The 12,207-nt window shown below is 46.8% G+C and overlaps 1 protein-coding gene across 1 annotated transcript; it reads left to right on the top strand.

Moving 5' to 3' along the window:
* Positions 1–220: 220 nt before the first annotated feature.
* trim55a (tripartite motif containing 55a) lies at positions 221–11,210 on the top strand (the record flags this gene model as incomplete). Its single annotated transcript, XM_083658957.1, has 9 exons — positions 221–340; positions 899–1,068; positions 3,606–3,783; positions 4,091–4,186; positions 6,007–6,240; positions 7,981–8,003; positions 9,287–9,456; positions 10,412–10,845; positions 11,124–11,210. The coding sequence occupies 9 exons, from the start codon at positions 221–223 to the stop codon at positions 11,208–11,210; spliced, it is 1,512 nt and encodes a 503-aa protein (XP_083515083.1).
* Positions 11,211–12,207: the final 997 nt, after the last annotated feature.

Genomic DNA, 12,207 nt, shown 5'->3' with positions numbered 1-12,207 from the left:
TGGGAGGATCACGCTATTCCCCTGAGTTCCCCTCCCCCCGGACAGGTGCCCCGCCCGACCAGAGGAGGCGCTAGTTCAGCGACCAGGACTCATACCCTTAATCCGCCTTCCCACCTGCCTGTATGGACGCCCGACCAAGCCGGAGGTAACACGGGGCTGGAACCTGCGACCCTCGTGTTTGTAGGCAGAGAATCTACCCAGACGCCCGACAGACAGCAGCATGGAGAGCCTGGAGAAGCAGCTGATCTGCCCCATCTGCCTGGAGACCTTCAGCAAACCGGTGGTGATCCTGCCCTGCCAGCATAACCTGTGCCGCAAGTGTGCCAACGACTGTTTCCAGGTCAGATACACTCTCCTTTTTAAACCCTCATCCAGTGGATTTGTTAATTTTTAATATACTAGGAATCTTGCACGCTCGATTCCATGCTCACCCTGCAGCTCGCCGAGCTGGCCCTGCAGCTTACATACGCAGCGGCCGCTGTGCAGGCTCACTCGCTCTTATGACATCACTGATGACCACTGCGCGTCGCTCCCTCGCCTGCTCTATGACATTACTGATGACATCATTAGTGGGCCAAAAGTGGAAACACTGATTACATCAATGATGACATCATCAGTGATGTCACAATGCACAATTGCTCAAGTGACATCACTGATGACATCAGTGATTTATGACATCAGTGGGACAAAGATTGAAATGGTGAGAGAACAGAGATTGTCCACATGCTCCCTTTTATAATAATACTAGTTAACTGCTGCGCTTCCGGGGGAATTGCGGTGTCGTGACGTCACGCTGATTCCTCTATTACCAAGAAAAGTAGATTGCTTTTTCACAATCATTTTGTCACTGTCCAGCTTTTTATTTGTCATGTTGTCTTGGATGCCCTGCCCCCTCCAGGCCTCTAACCCGTACCTGTCAGTGCGTGGCACCACCGTGACGTCCGGGGGGCGTTTCCGCTGCCCGTCCTGCCGTCATGAGGTGGTGCTGGACCGCCACGGGGTGTACGGCCTGCAGCGCAACCTGCTGGTCGAAAACATCATCGACATGTGCAAGCAGGGGAGCACCAGGTACACATACACACACACCACAGCCAGCAGGGGAGCACCAGGTACACATATACACACACACCACAGCCAGCAGGGGAGCACCAGGTACACATATACACACACCACATGGTCTGCAAGCAGGGGAGCACCAGGTACACATACACACACACCACAGCCAGCAGGGGAGCACCAGGTACACATACACACACACCACAGCCAGCAGGGGAGCACCAGGTACACATACACACACACCACAGTGTGCAAGCAGGGGAGCACCAGGTACACATACACACACACCACAGCCAGCAGGGGAGCACCAGGTACACATATACACACACCACATGGTCTGCAAGCAGGGGAGCACCAGGTACACATACACACACACCACAGTGTGCAAGCAGGGGAGCACCAGGTACACATACACACACACCACAGCCAGCAGGGGAGCACCAGGTACACATACACACACACCACAGTGTGCAAGCAGGGGAGCACCAGGTACACATATACACACACACCACAGCCAGCAGGGGAGCACCAGGTACACATACACACACACCACAGTGTGCAAGCAGGGGAGCACCAGGTACACATACACACACACCACAGCCAGCAGGGGAGCACCAGGTACACATACACACACACCACAGTGTGCAAGCAGGGGAGCACCAGGTACACATACACACACACCACAGCCAGCAGGGGAGCACCAGGTACACATGCACACACACCACAGGGTCTGCAAGCAGGGGAGCACCAGGTACACATACACACACACCACATGGTCTGCAAGCAGGGGAGCACCAGGTACACATACACACACACCACAGCCAGCAGGGGAGCACCAGGTACACATGCACACACACCACATGGTCTGCAAGCAGGGGAGCACCAGGTACACATACACACACACACCACATGGTCTGCAAGCAGGGGAGCACCAGGTACACATACACACACACCACAGCCAGCAGGGGAGCACCAGGTACACATACACACACACCACAGCCAGCAGGGGAGCACCAGGTACACATGCACACACACCACAGGGTCTGCAAGCAGGGGAGCACCAGGTACACATACACACACACCACAGTGTGCAAGCAGGGGAGCACCAGGTACACATACACACACACCACAGTGTGCAAGCAGGGGAGCACCAGGTACACATACACACACACACACCACAGTGTGCAAGTAGGGGAGCACCAGGTACACATACACACACACCACAGTGTGCAAGCAGGGGAGCACCAGGTACACATACACACACACCACAGTGTGCAAGCAGGGGAGCACCAGGTACACATACACACACACCACAGTGTGCAAGCAGGGGAGCACCAGGTACACATACACACACCACAGGGTCTGCAAGCAGGGGAGCACCAGGTACACATACACACACACACCACAGTGTGCAAGCAGGGGAGCACCAGGTACACATACACACACACCACAGTGTGCAAGCAGGGGAGCACCAGGTACACATACACACACCACAGTGTGCAAGCAGGGGAGCACCAGGTACACATACACACACACACCACAGTGTGCAAGCAGGGGAGCACCAGGTACACATACACACACACCACAGTGTGCAAGCAGGGGAGCACCAGGTACAAATACACACACACCACAGTGTGCAAGCAGGGGAGCACCAGGTACACATACACACACACCACAGGGTCTGCAAGCAGGGGAGCACCAGGTACACATACACACACACCACAGTGTGCAAGCAGGGGAGCACCAGGTACACATACACACACACACCACAGGGTCTGCAAGCAGGGGAGCACCAGGTACACATACACACACACCACAGTGTGCAAGCAGGGGAGCACCAGGTACACATACACACACACCACAGCCAGCAGGGGAGCACCAGGTACACATACACATCATCGACATGTGCAAGCAGGGGAGCACCAGGTACACATACACACACACCACAGGGTCTGTGGTCTGCAGAGGCTTCTTTACGCCGCACACAGACCACACACAGAGACAGCTGTCCACCACCAGAGTCAAACCTTTGAACATCGTGGTGAATAGTTTCCTAATTCAGTCACATCAGCACATGATAGTTTAACTCACATGAAGTTATTGAAGTTATTAATTGTGATATTAACTAGAGCCCGATACTGGATTTTTGAGGCCAATGCCGATACCGATATTAGGGAGTAAAAAAATTCCGATATCGAAATATCGGCCGATATTCTTATATTAAATATACACATTATATTACACAATGTTTTTGCAATGATCCCTCAAATATTTAGATTTAGATTAATTTATAAGGACTGCACAACAAAGTCGGCAGAATTTGCTTTCGGTACAGCATATTGTAGCACATTAGCTACTGTGTCAGCAACAGCAACATGGACAGTACAGATATCAAACAATACACAGACATCTTACACAAATACAAATATCAAGCACTTGACAAAGATATGACTTGACATGTCTTGAGATATGTAATCTAGGCAGGATATTTTACAGCTTATCAATAAAGTTTATTGTCAAATTTATTAACCTCCCTCCTCTGCCAGCAGTAAGCCGGCCCCCGAGGTGAAGGTGGAGCAGCAGCCGATGTGTGAGGAGCATGAGGGCGAGAAGATCAACATCTACTGTGTGAGCTGCTGTGTGCCCACTTGTTCGCTCTGCAAGGTGTTCGGAGCCCACAGGGAGTGTGAGGTCGCCCCGCTACAAACCGTCTTCCAGGCCCAGAAGGTCAGAGCCAATGATTAATAATTAAAAAGTTAATAATATGGATGAAATGATGATGACGTCACCCATTGGTTTTTGACACAGCAAAATGAAGCCTTGAAGCTCTTGCTTCCTGGTAATGTTTGATTGGATGAATGGATTTTCCTGGAGCATTCTGGTCATTCAGTTCAAATCTGGTGTGTGTGTGCGTGTGCTTGTGTGCGTGTGCTTGTGTGTGTGCGCGTGCGTGTGCGTGTGTGCGTGTGCGTGTGTGTGCTTGTGTGTGTGCGCGTGCGTGTGTGCGTGTGTGTGTGTGTGTGTGTGTGTGCAGGCTGAGCTAACAGACTGCATAGCGATGCTGGTTGGGTCTAATGAGCGGACCCAGGCCATCATCACCCAGCTGGAGGAGACCTGCCGAGCTGTGGACGTGAGTGACGAGCCCGTCAGATATAGACGGTGTCAACTCAACAACACAAACATTCTAAATTGCCCGTAGCTTACTTCCTGTTGCAGTGTTTGCTAATACAATAACTGACAGAAAATAAGCTAGGCTTCAAACTGTTCCGTAGCAACACAATTCCATGAAAACCGCCTATATTTAGAATCAGGAGAGACGAGAACATTGAAATTGTATTTTTGATGTATCTTGATAACCAGAGAAGTCTCCAGTATTTGACAATTACTATGACATAAAAAACATAAAACATAAAAAAGAAAAAAAAAGAAAATTCATTATTTATTTATTTTTTGCTATTTCGAACCCTTTAGTTACAAAGCACTGTCACTTTAGAGCAGGGGTGGGCAACTATTTTTCATGGGAGGCCACATGAGAAACCCAGATTGTTGCCGGGGGGCTGAACAAATATTGTCATGCCGTAACCCATGGATGGGCAACTTTGATGATAGAGAGGGCCACAAAAAAATGTCCTCGCTACCAGATTTAGCTGAGGGCCGAACGGTGCCAGCGTGAAAAATCTGGGGCATTTGAAGCCAGGTTTAGAGGAATAACTCATTTTAAATTAACAGTTGTGATGTCATTATTCAGTCTTAACCACCAATATCTGATCCTTTTCTCATGTCACCACCTGCTCTGCCTGCAGGGCTTGAAATTAACTTTTTTGACCACCTGCCAATATGGCTGCTAGATTTGAAAGTTACCAGCCAATTATAATGACATGAACATTTGGACACTTATTCAGCGGGTAATCTTGCATGTTGCGTTCAGGTGCACTGTAAAAAAAAAGAAAATTGCAATTCCATTGCAGGCCGCATACAGCCCGCGGGCCGTATTTTGCCCATCTGTGCTTTAGAGCCTGCAATTTCAATCTGCTTTTTTTTTTTACAAAAATGGATAAGGGAATCTCAGGGTTCAAAGGTCGGGCCCCCCCGCCCCCTGTGACGTCGGCTCTCTGGGGAGCCTCACCAGCCCCGACCTCAAAATCCAAGATGGCAGCTCTGCGCTTCAACAGGAGTCAATGTTGTAGTAAATACTGTTTCAGCACTTCTATCTTATTTGTGTCTCATTAAATCAGTCATACACACAGCACTGTCTAACTTCTATCTGTGGACATGGTGCTGCAGTGTTTGTATGTGCAAAATACCGCGAAATGCGTTGTTATCAACTGTTAACAATGGCTAGAGCTAACGCTGGCCGTTTTCCCGACCCTTTTAATGGAACGCCGACAACTCTGGTGTGACGTCACTCAACTGGGATATTCTTAGTTCCCAATACAAAAGGAATGGGCCAAAAGAGTACCACAGGGATGACGTATTTTTGTAGGCTTACCCAGAAGTCCCTGCATTTCCGCCTCTTACGTGTAAAAGGCAATGGGATTTTTGTATGTGAATTTTGGTGAAATGCATAAAATAAGATAAGGTCTGTGGTTAACAAAAGTTTATGAAACAGTGAACTTTGTGTTCAGGAAGATAATCTTCACAAATGAGGAGAACTTTGATCACTTTTGAAGCGTTTTCTGAAAATTGTGTTAAAAAAACGCAAATCCTAAAAGTGGCATAAACATTGTCTTCCTGAACACAAACTTTGCTGTTTCATAAACTTTTGTTAACCACAGACCTGATTTCATGCATTTAATGAAAATCCCCATACAAAAATCCCATTGACTTTTGCACGTAAGAGCCGGGAACATCCAGGTCTTCCGGATTCATTCCAGCAGTACTCTATAGTATTTTCATCTGCTGCTTGAGTGTTGTCACTTCCAGCCTGTGACACTCCATCGCCCCCTGTAGGAGAACGGGCGCAGGCAGAAGTCATTGGTGTGTGAGACGTTTGACCGTCTGTATGGCGTGCTGGAGGAGAGGAAGGGCGACCTGACGCTGAGGATCACAGGAGAGCAGGCGGAGAAGCTGGACTACATCAGCGGTCTGAGGAGGAGGTACAGCCAACACCTGGAGAGCTCCGCCAAGGTGCTCGAGAGCGCCATCCACAGCCTGGACGAGGCTGAGATGGCCCTGTTCCTACAGGTGAGCCAGCCGAGGGACTGTTGATTGGTGTGCATTGTCCCTAAACAAGCAGAAACCTTTAAGCCCATGGAACGGTGGTGTGGCCATTCAGCTTTATGGCAGCACGCCCACTGCCACCACCCACATGTCCTTAGCTACCCCCCTACCCACCCCTCGAATCCCAACTCTCTACCACCCTCCTATCCCTAGCTATGGGCCCTTTTCCCTAGCCCCGCCCCTTTCTTGACCACGCCCCCTCCCCCCACTAAAATACACCTAGCCAGTAGCCACTCCCCGAGTCTCTACCACCTTCACTTGCTACAGCCCCTTTTCCCTAGCCCCCCCATCTTTGCCCCTCCACTAGCCACACCCCCCTAGCCACTCCCCCTATCACCCCTCAAAGCTTTTCCCACAAAACATTAAACATCCATGACTGACTGACTGACTGACTGACTGACTGACTGACTGACTGACTGACTGTCCTGACTTTTCCATCTTCCGACCCCGGTGGGGGCGGGGCCTGCTGGCTCAGCGCTGTAGGAAATATGGATGCATAATATCTCTCTATCTAAAAAGCAGGATGAGAGAGCAGCACATCACTCTAGTTTGAACGTCTTTGCACTGGCTTCCTGCTTCCTGTAGCTTGAGGATTGATTTTACGTCTTTGCATTGGCTTCCTGTAGCTTCCTGTAGCTTCCTGTAGCTTGAGGATTGATTGTAAGTCTTTGCACTGGCTTCCTGTAGCTTGAGGATTGATTTGAAGTCTTTGCACTGGCTTCCTGTAGCTTGAGGATTGATTTTACGTCTTTGCATTGGCTTCCTGTAGCTTCCTGTAGCTTCCTGTAGCTTGAGGGTTGATTGTAAGTCTTTGCACTGGCTTCCTGTAGCTTGAGGATTGATTTGAAGTCTTTGCACTGGCTTCCTGTAGCTTGAGGATTGATTTTAACATGATGTTGCTTGTTTTTGAAGCACTACACTATAACTATCTGATTGCTTGTCTGAATACGTTCCAAGCCGCTCCCTCAGGTGCTCTGGTGCCGCCTGCTCCCTCAGGTGCTCTGGTGCCGCCTGCTTAACACAAGTCAACTACCAACATGATGCTGAAGCAGCATTCTGTTGTTATGCACCAATGGCATTTACATAAGAGAAGCAGCAACTATATGGAGTTTTAAGACTTATACCCTTGCTTTTATTTAATTACATGTTTTGTGTTGTTTTGACTACTACAGTACTTCAGTTTAATTTATGTATTTATTTATTTGGAAGGGACATCATATATTAATGAACAATACATACATGATGTAGTGTAAATACACCGGAATACCCTAATACCCTTTTTATGCCTTTTCTGCTGTTTTAACCATTTTTGTTTAATACTGTTTTACCTGCATGGTTGTTGTTTTTTACTTGGGTTACAGTAAAGCACTTTGAGCTGCGTTTTATGTTACTAGGGTTTCGGACCCCTACGCTCGCTCGCTGCATGGGCTCGCTGCACGGGCTCGCCGCACGCAGCTCGGCTCCTGCATTTCCTCGCCGCCTGCTCTATTAGCATGCACAGCGCACAATTGCAACTTCGCATCACTGATGACATCACTCACTGATGACATCACAATTGCTCGGGTGTCCATCACTGATCAGTGTTTGAGTGACATCACTCAGCGCACATTTGCTCAACTTCGCATTACTGATGACGTCATCGGGTGGTCGAGTGACATCACAGAAGTCATAATGTCTAACTGTACTGTGCCTTCCCTCCCACAGAGTGCCAAACCACTTCTACAAAAGTGAGTATTTCTCTTAATTCACAATTTTTCTTACCATGTTTAAACTTTTTCATAATTAATAAACCACGCATATGTTGAATATCAATGTTTTTTGTTTGTTTGTTTGTTGTTGTTTTTTTTATCTTTTTTCAGATTCCCCCTTCATTTTTCAGGGATGATGTATTTTTGTACGCTTAACCAAAAACCATTTTGGTTTGTCAGTGGAAAAGTCAATTGGGTTTTAGAATGGGGATTTCACGTATCAAATAAGGTCTGTGGTTAACAAAAGTTTATGGGAGCGCAAATTTGGGGTCAGCAGGATAATCTTCACAAACATGAATAACCTTTATGACTTTTGAAGTGTTTTCTAAAAATCATGTAAAAAAACACATTTACGCTCCAAAAGTCATAAAAGTTATTCAAGTACTGTATGTGAAGATTATTATCCTGTTGAACCCAAATTCGCGCCCCCATAAACTTTTGTTAACTACAGACCTTATTTGATGCATTTAAGTTAAATCATTGTAAAAGCTTTCACTTTTCCCTTGATGAACCCGGAAGTATACTACTTCCTGCTCTACAGGATGTACTTTCCCTGCTGTCCCGGTCGTTGCTCCTCCCCCTCTGCCGATCTGGGGAGAGTTGTAGACTAGCACATGCTTCCTCTGATACATGTGCAGTCACCAGCTGCTTCTTTTCACCTGACAGTGAGGAGTTTCACCGGCAGGACATATTGCGCAGTTTCATTTAGGCCTCCTTGTTAACAGAATGAATGTCCAGGCTCTCTACTCGAGCTGAATTTACATCCGGCCCTGCTTCGGTTTCCAGTGTGTTTGCGCCGTCAGTGTTCAGAGCGAAGCAGTGTCTGTCTATCAGCGTTTTGGTCGGGGCTGGTTATAGCCACAGATTTCAATACGATCCTGATACACAAGGTCCCAATTCAATTTCTGATATGATTCGATATTGATATTTCAGTTATAATACCAATTGTGCTTGGATGGATATGAAACAGATTCTCAAAGACCTAATGCTGTAAATTGTACATGGAGCCCTCTAACCTGGTGCATTATTAAAAATATGAATGTTTACAGATGTTACCAGATCTTGTTGTGCCAAGAACCAAACCACGCAAGTCTAACAGGGTTAAAGCTTCAAGCATCCACGGGAAAAGGCTTATATTGAAAGATCAATATTGGGAGTTATGAATTCATATCAGTTCCTTCAAAAGAATATCAATTCCATATTGATTTTTTTATCCACCCCTAGTTTGGGTTGTGAGTGTTCTGTTGCTCTGCTCTCTCCAGGATCCTTCAGGAAACCAACACGTCTCACCTGGAGAAGGTGGAGCGCGGCTACGAGAAGATGGACCACTTCACCGCCAACTTCACCAAGCAAAGGAGAGCCCTTCTGCAGGTCGACTTCATCACACGTAAGATCGCCTTCACCAATCTCTCTGCTCAGTCCAGGAATGTCTGTATGTGTGTTTATCTGTCTGTATCTCCAGAACCATTCGTCCAATTGACTTTACTTGAAACTTGTATTACTGGGAACCTGAGGAAGTGGATTGTCGGATTTTGTGCAATTTGGACACATTTTGATTTGATTGATTGATTGATTGATTGATTTTATTAATGTGTCATGCAGTCATTCAATGGTGCCCAACCCCCATGGGTTTCCAAGACACACACACACACACACACACACACACACACACACACACACACACACACACACACACACACACACACACACACACACACACACACACACACACAAATAGAAAATACAACAATAATCCAGTGCTACAATGGTACATTCAAGTTAAAACAAGTCGCATCAGCATAGTGCTCACTGCTCAAACAACAAAACACTTTCTAAACAAAATGTTCTGTCTTTGCCTGACAAATACAATTGGCTGTGGGGACGGTTATTTTTTTTAAGCACAACTCCAGTTTCTCATAGTCATCCAAATAAAAATAAAAATGCATAAATAGCAGACATTTGACTAAAGAGCACTTCCCTTGCAAAATCATATGTGGTGCAATAGAACAAAAAATCTCTCGTTTTCAATTTCACATAATCGTGGTCATAATCGTGGTCATAATCATGGTCATAATCGTGGTCACATAATCAGAGTCTACCTTCTTCAGGGGCAGCATTAAACCTACCAGTCTCTATTACTTAGTACGAAGGGAACTCTCACTAATGAGAGTTCCCCATTCATCATTTTCTCCATAGACATTTCGAAAAAATAGTTTTAAGGCTGCAACCAAGTCAACCAGCGACCTACTGAATCGTGAGTGACCAAACATTTCACTTGGTGCAAAAAAATAAAATAAAAAATAACCCTCTAGCTGACTGGCATGTACAAGGCACGCTGATTTCAATTGATTTCGCTATATTAATTGAAATACCTAATTGTTTCTCAGTTGATGAAGATGATGACGATGAGGAAGATGAGGTCATGGAAGGATTGACGGGTGGAAGTCGTGTGGAGCCCCCCCTTGCTACAGGGGGCACTGCTGTGCCCCTGCCCACACAGCCACAGCTGCAGCTGCAGCTGCCACCCCAGGGTGCCGCGCAGCACCCAATTCCAGCACAGCACCCGACGTTGCAGCCGGTGCAGTTCCCGCCCCAGAGAACCACAGAGGCTCCGCCCAGCCCGGCGGTCCAGACGGTGAGCCCTAGACCACCCCCAGCAAGCCAGACGCCCCAGCCGCTGCCTCTCCATGCCGCTGGCCCCATCTCCACCACAGGCCATGCCCCTGCCACAGGACCCACCCCCACCACAGGCCACACCCCCGCCACAGGACCCACCCCCACAACAGGCCACGCCCCCACCACAGGCTACGCTCCCACTCCGGTGAGACAGCTCCATCAAACCACTGTTCAATAATCCATCTCTGGGAGTCAAGTCAAGTCAAGTTTATTTGTATAGCCCTAATTCACAAGCATGTCTCAGAGGGCTTCACAGCAAATATGTCTAAATCTAGCTGACACAACAGTAGCAATTACAGTAGTAATAATAACACATTGAACAATCATATGATAGAGAAAGTGTGTGTGTGTGTGTGTGTGTGTGTGTGTGTGTGCGTGCGTGCGTGTGTGTGTTATTTATTTTTCTTCTTGTGTTTCCTGCAGTCTGCGGGCTCAGAGCAGCACGACGAGGTGGAGGACAGAGATGGTGGGCGGCACGTCTTCTCCTTCTCCTGGCTCAACCAGAAGTAAAACCCGGTCAGGATTCCTGTTTGACCGGATCATGATCTGAGCCTCTGACAGTGTCAGGCCAACTGCTCTGTGAACTCAGACAGACAGACAGACGGTTCCTGTAGGACAGCTCGGACCTATGGGTCCGGGGGGGGAGGGCGCTGGGGGTGGGAACAGATGTTTATGTTTCTAGTTCCAGGGTTCCCACAGTCATGGAAAACCTGGAAAAGTCGTGGAATTTCAAAATCTCATTTACCAGGCCTGGAAAAGTCATGGAATTACTAAAATCCTTGAAACTTTCAGAAAATTCATGGAATTTTGTTGTGTGTGTTATGTTGTGTGTGCGCAATTATTATTAAAGTGTTGGGCAGTAACTTAGGTACAGTTACTGTAAATAATTGTATTACTTTCCCCATGTAACTAACTGGTAATGTAAGGGATTTTTCTAAAATAATTTCTAAAAACTATTTATATTACAGTTACTAATCCAAGTAACTTCAAGATACTGGATTAGGATACTTTCTCCAGCGCTGGCACAATGCTATAACAAGGTGTGGAGATGGTCTGGCTATGCGAGAATACTGCGTTGCCAGAACGCCACTAGTTTTTTTTGTCCTAGGTAGGCAAATATATATATATTTTTAAATAGGGTATGCAGTTTGGCTGATTCTTGATTCTTCCAATAAAGTAGATTGAGTTCTAAAAGGAGCTGGCTAAACAGGTTGTACATCACTTTTTCAGAAGAGGGTAAGCAAAAGTAATATAGTAAAGTGGTGGGTAATGTAACTAATTTATTTTGATACCAAGTAATAAGTACATTAATTGCATTATTTTTTTAAAGACTAATCAGTAATTAGTAACTAATTACACTTCCTGAGTAACTTGCCCAACACTGTTACACTGGACAAATGGCTCTTTGTATTAGATTTGAGTGCTTCTTGTATTTTTATGGAAAATTCCTGTTTTATTTCAATAGCTTCCATGTCATGTGATGCAGTGACTGTCATGTGATGCAGTG

This window comes from Poromitra crassiceps (assembly GCF_964638095.1).
Source record: "Poromitra crassiceps genome assembly, chromosome: 23".
In the NCBI taxonomy this organism is placed as follows: domain Eukaryota; kingdom Metazoa; phylum Chordata; class Actinopteri; order Beryciformes; family Melamphaidae; genus Poromitra; species Poromitra crassiceps.
This window is presented reverse-complemented; position numbering and strand designations above follow the sequence as displayed.